Source organism: Lampris incognitus, chromosome 15 (genome assembly GCF_029633865.1).
Source record: "Lampris incognitus isolate fLamInc1 chromosome 15, fLamInc1.hap2, whole genome shotgun sequence".
Taxonomy (NCBI): domain Eukaryota; kingdom Metazoa; phylum Chordata; class Actinopteri; order Lampriformes; family Lampridae; genus Lampris; species Lampris incognitus.
Genome location: NC_079225.1, coordinates 25063509 through 25079790, shown reverse-complemented (window position 1 = coordinate 25079790; position 16282 = coordinate 25063509). Strand labels below are relative to the sequence as shown.

The 16282-nt window shown below is 43.5% G+C and overlaps 1 protein-coding gene across 1 annotated transcript; it reads right to left on the bottom strand.

Annotated features, from left to right (window-relative positions):
• Nucleotides 1–3732: 3732 nt before the first annotated feature.
• On the bottom strand, nucleotides 3733–10894 carry iyd (iodotyrosine deiodinase). The gene is made up of 5 exons (XM_056295054.1): nucleotides 10602–10894; nucleotides 5545–5742; nucleotides 5166–5325; nucleotides 4931–5087; nucleotides 3733–4181 (listed from the first exon to the last, which is right to left on the bottom strand). Exons 1-5 carry the CDS (start codon nucleotides 10783–10785, stop codon nucleotides 3999–4001), a joined length of 882 nt encoding a protein of 293 aa, XP_056151029.1. The 5' UTR covers nucleotides 10786–10894; the 3' UTR covers nucleotides 3733–3998.
• Between the last annotated feature and the right edge of the window lie 5388 nt (nucleotides 10895–16282).

Sequence of the window (16282 nt, the reverse complement as noted above, 5' to 3'; positions counted from 1 at the left end):
CACACACACACACACACACACACACACACACACACACACACACACACACACACACACAGATCCAGGATATCTTTCTAATGATATATGCAATTCTTTTTTCCCCAAGAAAAAAAATAGCGTCCTTAAAGTTGTCACACAAACACACAATCATACTCACCCATTCAATCTCACAATGGTGTTGAGTAAAGCTTATCTCAAAGTTAAAAGAAAAAAATCAGTTGCTCTTGCAAAGCAAATGTATCCTTCTCTAAAGATCTCCCACCCACAACCCCGTATAGGACTATATGTGAAAAGATGTTCTCATATATAGATGTACATTATTGGACTCTTCAGCACAATATTGCCTTTGCTAGTTTAGTAGCTGGGGTTGCTGTATTACCATCCTACTTGTGGGGAGGCCCCCAACACTCCCCCCTCCCACCATACACAACAGCACGGTGTCTATGGTGAAAACCTATCAATTTCTGAGCTCCACAATCTCCCAGCACCTAAGGTGAGCATCCAGCATAGACACAATCATCAAAAAGGCCCAGCAGAGGATGCACTTTCTCTGCCAGCTCAGGAAGTTCAACCTGCCTCAGGAACTGTTGATCCAGTTCTACGCTGCAATAATCCAGTCTGTCCTCCGCACATCCATCACTGTCTGGTTTGGTTCGGCCACCAAACAGGACAGGGAGAGACTACAACAGAAAGTTGGGTCTGCAGAGAAAATCATTGGTGCCAATCTGCCCTCCATTCAGGACTTATACACCTCCAGACTCAGGAAACAGGTAGGCAACATCTCTGCAGACCTATCACACCCTGGTTACAACCTGTTCCAACACCTCCCCTCTGGTAGGCACTACAGAGCACTGTACCCCAAAACAACCAGTTCTTTCCATGGGCTGTCATTCAAATGAATACTTAACAGTGTCAAATAAATCCAACCATTTTGTATATACTGTATTGTAAATTGTATATATACTGGTACGCTCTGTCGTGTCCATCTACCTCAGGAATGTACGTAAGTAACCTGCTAACATCTATTTTCAGCATCTGTGATATATTCTCTCTACCATTGCACCATATCACCACTTATTTCACCTGTATTTAGTCAACCCTTGTGTATATATCTGAAGATTGTTGTGTTGTAGTGTTGTTATTCTATGTTAAGTACACTGAGAGAGCCATGAAACCGGAGTCAAATTCCATGTATGTGCAAAACTACATGGCCAATAAACATGTTTCTGATTTTGATTCTGAGTTATGAATTCAAAGGTAAAACTTTGTCGTAGCCCGCTGAAATCCCTTTGTTTAGGATTGAAAAGGCAAATCTCTGACATCTGGTCAGCCTCTCCAACAGTTAGAGTCAGACCAACCTGTGTTAAATGGTCTCTGTCCACGTCAAACATCACACACCGTAACGCCACCATGTTGCCCACATGGAATATCACAATCTTATCCATCGTCACCCCTGGTGATGTTTCTGAAACACACTTGTTGTAAGTACCTAGTAAATGTGGATGTTGTTTTCCTTGTGTAACTCAATCATTAGAACCACTCCACCAATTAGGACAAGAGAGATGGTGAACTACTATATGTGCCCACACATATAGTAGCCTGGATCTTTCCACATCTTGTTTGTTTGTTGTTTTATTATTTGTTTCAAATAATCTAAACGTGTGAAAAACATGTTTGCCAGCACATTACTAAATGATGCTTCCCCCCCCTTTTTTTTGTATTGTCTTCATCATCAGAGTCCAGGCCATGGTCTTTTGAGCCTCTGATGTCAAACTGTGCGAAGATCAGCTGAAGCCGGTATCCTTCAGGCACCTGGAGGTCCCACACGTCCAGTCATTCTGCCATGTACAGCCGAGGGAACTCGAGTGACTGCGTCCCGTTAAGAGCCGATGGAGAAACGTGCCACGAGAAGACACGGAGCAACCTGGAAAAGGGGGGAAGAGATCGAAACCTATGCACATGTCCCTATGTAAAAAAAGAGATATTTTATCAAATTTGTGTGTAGAAAGAACTCCAAATAGAGCCATACTTACCCAGCGATGGCAAAACAGAAACGGACCATACTTAAGTGGAGTGCAGTTTTGAGTCTTGAGAGAGCACATCTGAATTCCAAACCTTGCTCCGCTCAATTGCAAAGTTCATGAAAACACTGAATTTTTCAGGTTGTTATTTGGAAATGAATATATTAGAGTTTATCTATCCTTTGCTCACTCTGCTGAGCAAAAGCTAATGTGTGGATTCACATGTTTGCTTTGTGGCCCAGTACATGAAACGATTATGATAAGACAGCACAGGTTAATTAAGATAAGTTTGCCCACTGAGTTCAGGTCAGTGAGTGAAATGGAAGAGTTACTTCATCTGGCACTTTCACACATACATTCCTTAACATTAACAGAATGAATTGCAGGACATTTTCTGGCAATGGCAGCAGCCTCTGCTGTTCACACAAACACCACCTTGGCAGGGCATCTGGGTAGCGTAGCGGTCTATTCCACTGTCTACCAACACGAGTCTATTAGTCAACAAATAGTTTTGTTTCAACCAAGCAGTTATGCACCTGATTCTATTCGTCAACCAACAGTCTTTGCTAAAGACCTTGATTTGTAGACTCAGCTGTGTAACTGCTTGGTTGGAGCAAAGACCTGCACCCACACCGGCCCTTTCTGGATCATGTTGCCCATCCCTGCACTAGACAATCTGGCAGGGAACTAGTGAAAAGGGGGCGGTATAAGTAGTATGGCCTGAGTGGAGAATGTGAGCTGCAGTTGAGGAGCTGGGCGGGAAAAAGAGGTGAGAGGAGTGGTGAGACAGCCAGGCCAGAAGGGACGACGGCATCAGAAATGACAATGAGATTGGTGATCTGACAACAACTGGTGATAAGACAAAGAGAAGGCATGGCTGAGGTTATGAACTAGATGCAGCGCTAGGCGCTGTGACAAATGCCAATCTGCTCCATGAATATGGACTACCATGAATGCGGTATGAAAGCTCAATGCATATCCAATGCACATAGTGGATGAATGGCTATAGATTCTGCTATCGGAGTCCAAAGAGAAAACAACCTTCTCCACTCCTTAGACAACACACCAGTTAAGTCGCACTAATTTGCTGTCTGCATCAATTTAGTTTCAAATGGACTCACGGGTGGTTTCACATTGGTTGGGAGGCTGACGGAGTGAAAGAGTCCTAACTGCTGTGCCTTATTGACATCTCTGTCTGTTTGAGTTGGCACAAAGAGAGAGGCACAGGAAATGACCCAAACTCTGGACCATATGATTGATAAAATAGGGAGCGCATATGGATCCATTGCTTAAAGCAAAAGCAGAAATTGAAAAGGGAGAATCATTTACAGAAGCTGGACTTGGACCTGAGAAGGGACGATTGAAAACCAACTACATACTGTTGGGCCTGTTTAAATTACACACAATTTTCCAGAACTTTCCTTTCGAAGACTGTTTTTCCTGCACCCACACCTCTTATTTTCACTTGTGTTTATTCTCTAGAATAGAAACAAACGCAGCAGAACCTGATTTTCTTAAAAGAAGTATGCAAGCAGATACGTATGCAATCTCCACAATTAAAATCCTAAAACCCAAATTTTATAATAATCTGACACATTCTGAACAATTAACATTTTAAAACAACTGGTATTGTGCAGGTAAAAAAAAAAGTTCCTTGTCCCTGTGCAGCTAAAACAGTACGACAAAAACATTTCAAAAGATTTTGCAGTATACGAGGAAATATACAAATACGACAAAGCATTAGTTTATTGAAAACCAAAGACAAAGACAAAAGTCTTAAAGTGCACAATTCTCAAATCAATAAAGTAAATTTGTCTCCAGACAATATTTTTAGTCTTTCTACTCTGGTGGAATCATTTTCAAACTATCGTGTTCATTACTGAATTCAACAACAAAGAAGTGACAAAGCAAAAAAAGAAAATAACAAGTGTCAACTTTTAAAATGTCAAGTCTTCCTTGCAGGTGGCTTTGATGACATCATACGTGCACCATGACGTCCTCCAAAGGCTTACGGGTCAGATCGGGCACTGTGGCATCGGAGGCGGGGTAACCAACAGGAAGTAGCATCAGCAGTTTTTCATTAGCTGGCCGCTTGAGCAGTTCCCTGAGCTTGGGGCCGCAGTTGAGGGGCGTCGATGTCACAGTCACAAGACCTACATTCTGATATGCAGACGTACAGAATGAGTAGAAAAAGTTATTCATTCATTTCTATTTCTTTTTTTTTTTCTCCATTGAGCAAATGTCTGCAGTTCCCAGTGGGGCTCAGTGAGAGGATATATAGGGAGAGGATGTTATAATAATTCATCCATCCATTATCCAAACCACTTAGCTTTACTCAGGGTCGCAGGGATGCTGGAGCATATCCCAGCAGCCATTGGGCAGCAGGTGAGGAGACATCCAGGACAAGCCGCCAGTCCATCACAGGGCCAACATGCACATTCATCATCATCATCATCATCATCAGGTCGAGTGTTCTCAGATGGATTTGACCCTCTCATACCACCTGTCTCTATCCTGCACATTCATACCTAAGGACAATGTAGTACTGCCAATTCACCTGACCTACATGTCTTTGGACTGTGGGAGGAAACCGGAGCACCCAGAGGCAACCCACGCAGACACGGGGAGAACATGCAAACTCCACACAGAGGACGACCTGGGATGACCCCCAAGGTTGGACTACCCCGGGGTTCAAACCCAGTACCTTCTTGCTGTGAGGCGACCGCGCTAACCACTGTGCCACCGTGCTGCCCTGTTTTAATAATGCAACTGCATATTCTTCACCTCAAACTGTTAACTGTATCCTCTCCAGTTTTGTCAGAACTGAAATGTATTTGCAAAAAAAAAAAATTGATAGTGAGTAAAAAAAAGACTGATTAGTCTTCTCTCCAAGACCTGTACACTTTTACCTGTAATGCAGCCAAAAGGATTCCACAGCATATGGAGACACTGATTTCGTTATAATAGTGGGTCCTCTTTTTGCCATTAGGTAGAATCCCATAGGTCTGTTTGAAAACGAGGACCAGATACGGAGCTACATCCAAGTACTCTTTAACCCAGTTTGTCCTGGAGAGGAAAGATATGACTGAGTGAGGGAGGAAGGGAAGTGAGCGAGCATAGTCATGTGTCAGCGGGCGTTCTTACTTTAACCTGGCCAGGTCATTGACCCACTTGTCCCCCATCCTCTGACGGTAGTTGACCTCCTCCTCCTCTTCAACTATCAGTCTAATCTGGTGCTTGGTTTCTGGGTCTGACACCACAACAAACGTCCAGGGCTCTGTGTGGGCTCCACTAGGGGCAGTTCCTGCCCAAGTGGGGTAGAAGAGGAGAGGAAAAAGGAATGAGGAAAGAGAGATTAAGAAAAAAAGAGAGAAAAGGAGTTTGTGAACTTGTTTTTGTGGCAGTCTGGCATATGCATGTGTTCGCATGTAGGAAGTAAGAGGTTTGTTTTGTGTGTGTGTGTGTGTTTGTGTGTGTGTGATATGCTGCTTTTGCCTATGCTTTCGTAAACACCAAAACACACCTGCAGTGCGGATAACATTGTCGATGACCTCCTGTGGAACTGGGTCGGGGCTAATGAATCGCACAGATCTCCTCTTGTTCATCAGAGTGTAGAAATCTTGGGATCTTTCCAGCATCACCTCCACAGGGTAGCCTCCTGGTGAGTAGGGCACATGGGGGAGGTTCTCCTCCTCATAGCTGTCAGCCCAATCGTCATCCTCTAAAATTAGGACAGGCAATGGCCAGGACCAATAAGCAACCTCTGATTTGACTGAAATCATTTCGGACAGAAATGTTCATTCCAAAGTTCAATTTCACTTAATTGTCATTCCAACTTTGATGAGGCAGTGAGGCCAACCAAAGGAAGAAAAACCTTTTCACGACCAAAATGCAATCCACATAAGAGCAAAAATGAGGACGTAAAAAACAAAAAAAGCTAAAATCTACACCCAAACACAATACAATAACAGTGCAATGGTAAATGGCAACTAACGATCACATGTTGAGGAGGGCAAAATGGAAACTAATGCATTGAGATTCAGCAGATCTGTAAATAGCCATGGGTAGTGTAAGCAACACACAATGAGATACAAAGGGATCTGAGCAAAGTAAGTAAAGTAAATAAGTTATTTTGGCTTCAGAAGAGTCACAGCCATCCAGTACTAATCAGCAGTGATGGCATGAGGTAAATGGGAGTACAGGTTGTGATGTATTATGTACCAAGCCTATGTTGCATGGATTCGTCTTGATGGATAACAATCAGTGGTCAGGAATACACAATGGCAAAATGATTCAAATATATTACATCAGGATGTTGGCGGAGTAACTCTCTCTCTCTTTCTCTCTCGCTCTCTCGGGGAACTCTGAGAATAAAGTAGTGTAGCTCAGTGTTGCTAAAAATGTGTACTGGGTTAGGGTTGGTTACAGTGAACGCCACTCCTGGAAGGCTGCTGATATATGTAAATAAGTACTTTCTATTTCACAGCTGATATGAAGTCTAACTGTTAAAAAGGGAAGGAAATGAAGCTGCTTTTCTATCAATTCTGGTGTGTTTCATCGGGCCACCTTTACCGGTAATCTGGCCAAATTATCTGGTATAATTGTCAGAGCTGCCAGATACCACATTTGTGATATCATTCGTGATACCACAAATGATATGGTTGCCCTCCGAACAACAAAATGTTAAACAATGCAGCCCGTTGAGAACGGCGTGGAACTCTCTGCTCCACTTTAGCAGACAACTGATAATCAAACAGGGTTGGGTCATTAGCAGAAGCTATAAAAGAGCTGGGCTGAAATGAACTTTGACACACTAAGATGATTAAGCTGTCTCCCATATTTGCAGGAATCCTGTAAGATTTTTCCTTTTGTTGAATGGCCATAGGAATTAAATTAGGACAACTTTATTTCTTGTATTTCTCTTTTTTTATTGTTGATATTTTTGTTAGGGGGTGGGTCTTTTTTTTTTGTTTTGCCGATACATGTAATAGTTGAGTCTGGCAGGTATTCGGAATTGGGATTATAAATCTATAATTCTACTAACTACAGACCAGGTATGCAATTGCTGATAAAACAGTAACATGATAAAATGTTCTTTAGATTACGTAGGCTATATGCTGTTTCCAGACGACAGAAATGATCAACCACTACTACTAGTATTGCTTTCGGCTGTTCCAGTTAGGGAACGTCACAGCAGATCATCCATTTCCATCTCTTCCTGTCCTCTGCATCTTCCTCTGTCATGCCAGCCACCTGCATGTCCTCCCTCCCCATATCCATAAACCTCCTCTTTGGCCTTCCTCTTTTCCTCTTCCCTGGCAGCTCCCATCTTCAGCATCCTTCTCCCAATATACCCAGCATCTCTCCTCCACACATGTCCAAACCATCTCAATCTTGCCTCTCTTGCTTTGTCTCCAAACCGTCCAACCTGAGCTGTCCATCTAATAAACTCATTCCTAATCCCGTCCTTCTTCGTCACTCCCAATGAAAATCTTAGCATCTTCAACTCTGCCACCTCCAGTTCTGCCTCCTGTCTTTTCATCAGTGCCACTGTCTCCAAACCATACGACAGAAATCATATACTTTAATTTTCCATATCTCTATATCCATTCAACTATTTAGTACCCCTTGCACATATGTTGTTTGTCCCATTATATGAACCCCATGAAATGTTTTTTCCCATCTCATCTCATCTCATCTCATCCCATCTCATCATCAGCTGCTTCTCCGGGGTCGGGTCGCAGTGGCAGCAAGCTAAGTAGGGCACTCCAGATGTCCCTCTCCCCAGCAACGCCCTCCAGCTCCTCCTGAGGGATCCCAAGGCATTCCCAGGCCAGATTGGACATGCAGTCCCTACAGCAAGTTCTGGGTCTACCCAGGGGTCTCCTCCCAGTTGGCCGTGCCCGGTAAACCTCCAAAGGAAGGAACCCAGGAGGCGTCCTTATCAGATAATCAAACCACCTCAACTAGCTCCTTTCGACGCGAAGGAGCAGCTGTTCTATTCCGAGCTCCCTCCGGATGTCTGAGCTCCTCACCCTATTGCTAAGGCTGAGCCCAGACAACCTACGGAGGACACTCATTTCAGCCGCTTATATCCATGATCTCACCTTTTCGGTCACTACCCAAAGCTCATGACCATAGGTGAGGGTTGGAATGAAGACTGACTGGTGAATTGAGAGCTTTGCCTTCTGGCTCAGCTCCCTCTTCACCACAACAGTGCGGTACAACGTCCACATTACAGCTGATGCTGCACCAATCCGCCTGTCAATCGCCTGCTCCATCTTACCCTCACTCATGAGCAAGACCCCGAGATACTTGAACTCCAATGCGCTGGCATTGTTAACCACACAACCCTGTTATTATTTATAATGTACAGGTGATCCAGCTGTGATGCTCTCATCAGAAAATGATTTTGATCCACATGACACCTGAGAGGGAAGGATATCTCATATTGCCTCAAAATGTGTTTCCTCAATTCCTTTCCTGGCATCTCTTACTTGCATCTTGAGTGGGAGGGACTAAGATGTTTGGAAAAGATGCCATTGAGAGAAATGTGCATGAAATTAAGAGAATAGTCATGTACACGATATCTGTACCATGCTTACTACCCCCACTTTGCATGTCTGTCTACATCTGGGTCCTCTTCCCTGTTGCCTGTACTAGAATTTAGACATAAATCGGTAGATAGGATGGAATGCAATGTATAGGCTGTATAGCTGAAATTGCATAATTATTGGGCGGCACAGTGGCGCAGTGGTTAGCGCGGTTGCCTCACAGCAAAAAGGCAGTGGCGGCTGGCCAGTACAAGGCGCTGGGTGCTGCCCCCTTCAAACATCAAGAGATGAAATTCTACTTAAACATGTTAAATATAATTTAGTTGTATAATGCAAATAATTATGAATTAAAAGTGTTTTTCAGTCTGTGAGTGCCTGTCAGCAGCCATTAAATATTGGTTCCAAATGGTATTTGGTTGATTTCTGTATGACTACATATACTTCCTGGGTGAGGGGCGCTGGCCAAACCATACCTTTATGTAAGCCCTCAAAATTTGGGCAAGCAGGTGACCTGAGGCTGCTGTCTAATTGGTTTCTTCAGATGTTCCATGGGGCGCATTGGCAGCGAATTGGTATTGTTTTAATGCTTTTTGATCTAATGGGATTGGACAGTTCTCGTGGCTGTCAATCATGTTCACACCCACCACGACGCCTTGTCTCTATTGTCAATCATCCACCGTCTACGAACCCTGATAAAATCTATAGGCTACATTGTCCTTCTTAATAACTCTGTGACTGTGTGGACATTAAAGCAGCTGTCAGGTGTGCTGCGCCAAGGGAAATTGCGCCCCCCCCCTCCAAAAAAAAGTTTTAGCATCAGCCGCCACCGCAAGGAGGTTCTGGGTTTGAGCCCCGGGGTAGTCCAACCGTGGGGTGGGGGGGGGGGTCGTCCTCTGTGTGGACTTTGCATGTTCTCCCCGTGTCTGCGCTGGTTTCCTCCGGGTGCTCCGGTTTCCTCACACAGTCCAAAGACGTGAATCGGCCATACTAAATTGCCTCTAGGTGTGTGTGTGTGTGTGTGTGTGTGTGTGTGTGTGTGTGTGTGTGTGTGTGTGTGTGTGTGTGTGATGGCCTGGCGGTCTGTCCAGGGTGTCTCCCCACCTGCTGCCAGATAACTGCTGGGATAGGCTCCAGCATCCCCGCGACCCTGAGAGCAGGATAAGTGGTTCGAATAATGGATGGACATGTAGACTGGCTGGTCTAACTCCCATGCCTCCCTCAGCACTTCCACAAGGGTAAAGAGTCGGTCCGTTGTTCCACGGTCAGGACGGAATCCGCATTGTTCCTCCTGGATCCGATGTTCGACAATCGGTCGCAGCCTCCTTTCCAGCACCCTAGAGTAGACTTTCCCAGGGAGGCGAAGCAGTGTGATGCCCCGATCTGGAGCACACCCTTCGGTCCCCTTTTTTAAATATGGGAACCACCACCCCAGTCTGCCACTCCACAGGTACTGTCCCCGACCTCCATGTAGACCGAACTACACCTATATGAAACTGCTCACAACAAGGTCTGTGGATTATCTTGAGTAACCACCTCACGATTTCTGGACAGAGACATTGCTGTTGAGTTTTTCAAACGTTTTTTTTTTTTGCCACTTTGAGCAACTCAAGCCGAGTGCCATCCAGTTCCCTTGCATTCAAGAGAAGGCAGACATCTCTACGGCCGATATTTCCACAACTCTGCAACTCACACCAAAACCATCTAGCTGGATAAATAGCACTAAATGTAAGAGGAAAAAAAACATGTGTTTTTGATTTTGGTGTGAACTGTCCCTTTAATGTGTCCCATATTACCTAATACCTGAATTCATCTAATTAACAATCCAGTTCCCCAAACGGGACCATAAAAGTGCATCACATCTAGAAAACTGATTTTGAAAAGTCCAATTCATCAGCAGGCACTTGTATCATCCCAACGTTTGTCAAAAGACGAGATAAGGAAACAAAACTTTAATTCAACCATAATGCTCACGGTATTTTTCTTCTCTGCAGCTTTTTGAACCATGCTTGTGTGAATGAAAGCCTACCGTTCTCTTTCGCGGAGATTTCCGTGTCGTCTTGCAGATCCTGGTCAGCCCAGGGTCTAGCTTCAGCTTCTGACGGAACTTCTGCTGCACTTTCCGTCGTCTCCGTCTTCCGTGACGTGGTTATGATGACCGCTATCACCACACAGAGAACGGCGACCAGGACCGGAGTGAGCAGAAGAGTCATGGTGGTGAACGGAGGAACCAGACCGAGTAAACCAGCTACACTGAGACCAGCTACACTTGAGATCTGAGATCAGCTAAAGCAAACTCTTACGAAACACTCCAGCGCTGCACCTGCGTCAAGTGAGGTAACTGTCTTTTTCTCAAGTGCAGACCTCTGTCACACATTCTTGAAATGGACCAAAATCTTGTCTAATATAGTACGGTGATAGACCAAATAAAACACTTTTTTGATGGATTACACAACTCTTCTTTGCATAGCCTTGGGGGGAAAAATAGAAAATTAAAGCGATACCATTGGGTGTACATCTGGAAGTCCACTATTAAACTAGTCAATATTTTACAGACGCCGTCATCCATTCTCAAGTGGTCCGCAGTACATTTAGGGTCAAAGTCGGTTTTATCGCCCAAGTACGTTTGCATACGAGGAATTTGACCTGGGACATTGCTCCCACATAATGTATAGGCCTGTGCATAAAGACATATGGTAATAAGGAAAATTAAAGATACATAAAGACAAGCTTAACGGTCAAAGATTTGGTAAAAACTAAACAAACAAACAAACAAACAAATAAATAAGGACATGGTATGAGTGCCGATTCAACTGAGCAATATTCAGGGTGAACTATAAGAACTTTGTGAACGTGTTTATGAACCTATTAGATAACGCCGTTTTCGAGCTGATATCGCTGTGTGTAATGTTGCCCCAGTACCATTTCTACAACGGCACGCACACTTTTTGTGACGTCACGCCTTTGCGACTCAGTAAAAGACTGGAAAAATACCAAAGCTAACCTAACGTCAACCTATCTCTAACTTTAACCGATAGCTAACCTTAACCGAACACTTGTTTTACCCCAGCCTTAAACGATAGGTAACCTTAACCTAACACTGACCTTACCCTAACCTTAACCGATAGGTAACCTTAACCTAACACTGACCTTACCCTAACCTTAACCGATAGGTAACCTTAACCCAACACTTGTTTTACCCTAACCTTAACCGATAGCTAACCTTAACCTAAACCGATAGCTAACCCACAACCGTCTTTTTCTCCGAGTTGCGAAGGCACGACAGCACAACAATGTGATTTGTCGGTTGTAGTGACGGTCCAGGAGCAAGTCAAGTCAAGTCGCGGGAACAACGCTAACGCGGCGATATCAGATACACAATTTATGAACGAGTTTATGAATAACAGATAATGCCCTTATCGACTCGCTTGCCATCTGCTATTCGCATACTGTAAAGAGACCCGAAATTCCTGTGAAATCCTTTTTCTTCATTTGCCTTGACCACATTTGCAGGGTGCATCTTGTGTATTTCGTGTGAGTAATCGTGGGGAACACTCCATTCATATTGTCCAATTCTCTCTCTCTCTCTCTCTCTCTCTCTCTCTCTCTCTCTCTCTCTCTCTCTCTCTCTCTCTCTCTCTCTCTCTCTCTCTCTCTCTCTCTCGCTCTAATCCAGTGATTCAAGTAAATTCTTTAATGGACAGTACAAGCCTGTTTCATGCAACAGGCTTGCACTGTCCGTTAAAGAATATGGCCTGGCAGCCTGTCCAGGGTGTCTCCCCGCCCAATGGCTGCTGGGATAGGCTCCAGCATCCCCGCGACCCTGAGAGCAGGACTAGCGGTTTGGATAATGGTTGGATGGATAAATCTCTACAGTGTATTTTGTTTGGGAATGATTTTATTAAATGGTAGGGATACCCAAACGCACAATTCTTAACAGTTCTAAACAAATCCAACCTGGACCAGGTAAAAAGTTAATATGTAATTAATCAATATATAATTTTAATGATCATCTTCGAGTGTTGTCTAAATTTCAAAGCTTTGGAAGGGTTTTTTTTTCAAATCTGAACACAACTAGTGACAAATAGCGACCACCGAAGTACCTCCAATACCATTGCGAAAATTCATTCAATTCACTGGTCTGAGATCAGTCCGTATTTATTGATGATTTTTTTAAACCTATTTAAAGATGATGCAAATACGCCACTGAGGGGCAGTGTAACCCTGCTCATTGACAGCGTGACTGCGTCGCGCTTGCGCGTGACTTTGTCGACGCCATGGCGACTTTTTCCGCAACCTCTACATTTTGGGTGCTTTCACTGCTCCACTCTAATCTACTCATATATTTTCGTTATGTGTGTGTGCGTGGTGTTAGTGTGTGTGTGGTGTTAGTGTAGATAGCGGGACCGAAAACTAAAGCACTTATGATCCCAATTCTTTTTGGAGGTGGTAGGTATTGTTTCAGAGAGTACGGCAAAAATCCCAGACAACTAAAATTATGCATAATTATGCATAAATATGCATTTTTCTAAAAATGGCTAAAAACCACTTTTCTCGGCATTTCAGATGATTCTGAGCATCTTTGATTTTTTTTCACCTATATAAAAAAAAAATTCTGGGACTTAGAAATGTTTTGGCATTATGCAAAATATATGCATTTTTTCAAAAATGCACTTATGATCCTAATTTTTTTTGGAGGTGGTAGGTATTGTTCCAGAGAGGACCAGAAAAATAGCAGAAAATTAAAATAATTATAATAATTGTGCAAAATATGCATTTCTAAAAATGGCTAAAAACCACTTTTCTCAGCATTTCAGATGATTCTGAGCATTTGGGGGAGGTAGTTGGAGTGGGGGGGGGGGGTTAGGGGCAGGGGGAAGGCGGTTAGTAGGCAGGATGAAGAGGAGGGAGATTTAGACGGGTGGATAACCAAACCGCTACATTGTAGCGGGGTTCTTCTAGTCTACTCATATATTTTCGGAATGTGTGTGTGTGTGGTGTTAGTGTAGATAGCGGGACCGAAAACTAAAGCACTTATGATCCTAATTCTTTTTGGAGGTGGTAGGTATTGTCTCAGAGAGTAAGGGGAAAATCCCAGAAAATTAAAATTATGCATAATTATGCATAAATATGCAAAATATGCATTTTTCTAAAAATGGCAAAAAACCACTTTTCTCGGTATTTCGGATGATTCTGAGCATCTTTGATTTTTTCACCTATATAAATTTTTTTTCTGGGACTTAAATGTTTTGGCATTATGCAAAATATATGCATTTTTGCAAAAATGCACTTATGATCCTAATTTTTTGGGAGGTGGTAGGTATTGTTCCAGAGAGGACCAGAAAAATAGCAGAAAATTAAAATACTTATAATAATTATGCATAATTATGCAAAATATGCATTTTCTATAAATGGCTAAAAACCACTTTTCTCGGCATTTCAGATGATTCTGAGCATTTGGGGGGAGGGAGTTGGAGTGGGGGGGGGGTTAGGGGCAGGGGGAAGGCGGTTAGCTGGCAGGATGAAGAGGAGGGAGATTTAGACAGGTGGATAACCAAACCGCTACATTGTAGCGGGGTTCTTCTAGCGTATTCTATATATACTAGTCATACTATACAGGCCACCAAAATACTCTCCACATTTCCTTAATGATTTTACTGAGATGCTTTCAATTATCTGCACTGAATTTGACTGTGTAGTCATCACGGGTGATTTAAATGTACACAGATAATGTTAGTGACAAAAATGCCATAGAACTTTCAGCCATACTTGATATGTTTGATCTGTCTCGACATGTGAAAGGGCCGACCCGTACTAGGGGACACACTCTAGACCTGGTTATTACTAAGGGTGTTAACATTTCAAATGTCACTGTACTTGATGCTGCTTTATCAGATCATTTTTGTGTATTCTTTAATCCGTCTATTACACCAAAAAGCAACATTAGACCTGAAACTGTTGAAAAAAAGTTACATTGATGAGAATACCAGAACTCTTTTTATGGAAGCCGTCAAATGTGAAACCGTTCCAGCTTCAAATCATGTTGATGATCTACTGAATACTCTCAGTTCTAAAATTTTGATGCCATTGCTCCTACTGAGATTAAATCGGTCACCAGTAAGCAAAAGGCGCAATGGAGAAACACTCAATCTGTAAGGGCCCAGAAAAGGGAGTGTCGGAAAGCAGAGTGGCGTGTTAACGCGTTAATTTTCGACGTGTTAACACGTTAATTTTCGACGTGTTGCGCGTCATTTGACACCACAATGCGTCAAATGGCGCGCAACGTGTCCATTTTTGACGTGTTAACGTTAATTTTCGACGTGTTAACGACGTGTTAACGTTAATTTTCGACGTGTTAACGCGTTAATTTTCGACGTGTTGCGCGTCATTTGACACCACAACGCGTCAAATGACGCGCAACGCGTCCAGTTTCGACGTGTTAACGTTAATTTTCGAGGCGTTAGCACATTATTTTCGACGTGTTGCGCGTCATTTGACACCACAACGCGTCAAATGACGCGCAACGCGTCCAGTTTCGACGTGTTAACGTTAATGTAGGGGCAGGGGGAAGGCGGTTAGATGGCAGGATGAAGAGGAGGGAGATTTAGACGGGTGGATAACCAAACCGCTACATTGTAGCGGGGTTCTTCTAGTAATATATAAAGTCATTTATATTTCAGCCGGAGAGGAGAGTTTTACTTATGTAGCCTATCTGAGACAAGCCCAACTGTGAAAATGAAATTGGACTTGTGTGTTTTTTTTATAGACGATCCTTACACACATCAACAAATTCTATGCCAGCTTATTCAATACTTCTGAAAAACTATATTGAAGGCCTAGGGGTCTGACGTTTATCACATTTTAAGGTAAAACTGGGAGGTGTACTTAAACGTCTACGGTTTAGGTCAAAGTTTCATATTTGATGTAGTCACAAAGTTAAAATGACGCAACTTGTGTTTGGATTGCTTTATTTTACGGCTGGCAACACAACCGATCTCTTTCCAGCTCTTGACAAACATTTGGGGTACTCAGCAATGTCTTTTCGATTTAGCTAAGCGTATTTATTTTCATTTTATTTTATGTTTTGGGGGACAAAGCAAGAGAGGCAAGATTGAGATGGCTTGGACATGTGTGGAGGAGAGATGCTGGGTATATTGGGAGAAGGATGCTGAATATGGAGCTACCAGAGAAGAGGAAGAGAGGAAGGCTAAAGAGGGGGTTTATGGATGTGGTGAGGGAAGACATGCAAGGTGGCTGGTGTGACAGAGGAAGACGCAGAAGACAGGAAGAGATGGAAACGGATGATTCGCTGTGGCGACTCCCAACGGGAGCAGCCGAAAGTAGTAGTAGTAGTTTATGTTTTGGGGAGAGGAGTGGATGATGGACGGGGACGCACGCAGCTGGCGCCTATGCGTGTCCTCAGGTCTTTGGAAATAACAAGCGAATATGAGGCCATAGTTAAGACTCCGTGAAACTTGTTTAGATTGTTTTTGATGGTTTAGGACGCCATCAATCTATGACTGCATGCTTACGCTAGATGGCAGCTGGAGTGAGTTGCTGCCCTGCTTATCCAAGTATCCGGTGCGCTCCGGCGAGCGGAGCGTTAAACAGGGGGAGTCATTGAGGGAATTGGCCGGGGACGCTCCGCCCCCCCTGCTCGTCTGTGGCGCTGCGCTTTAAATAGCCGGTGTTTAAAAGCGCTCCTCTACT

Excerpts from the sequence above, each read along its gene's own strand:
- iyd (XM_056295054.1), bottom strand. The coding sequence starts at position 10,785 with ATGACTCTTCTGCTCACTCCGGTCCTGGTCGCCGTTCTCTGTGTGGTG. Across the intron at positions 5,743-10,601 it reads AATCTCCGCGAAAGAGAACG|AGGATGACGATTGGGCTGAC; the intron begins GTAGGCTTTCAT and ends TCCTAATTTTAG. Across the intron at positions 5,088-5,165 it reads AATGACCTGGCCAGGTTAAA|GACAAACTGGGTTAAAGAGT; the intron begins GTAAGAACGCCC and ends TTTCCTCTCCAG.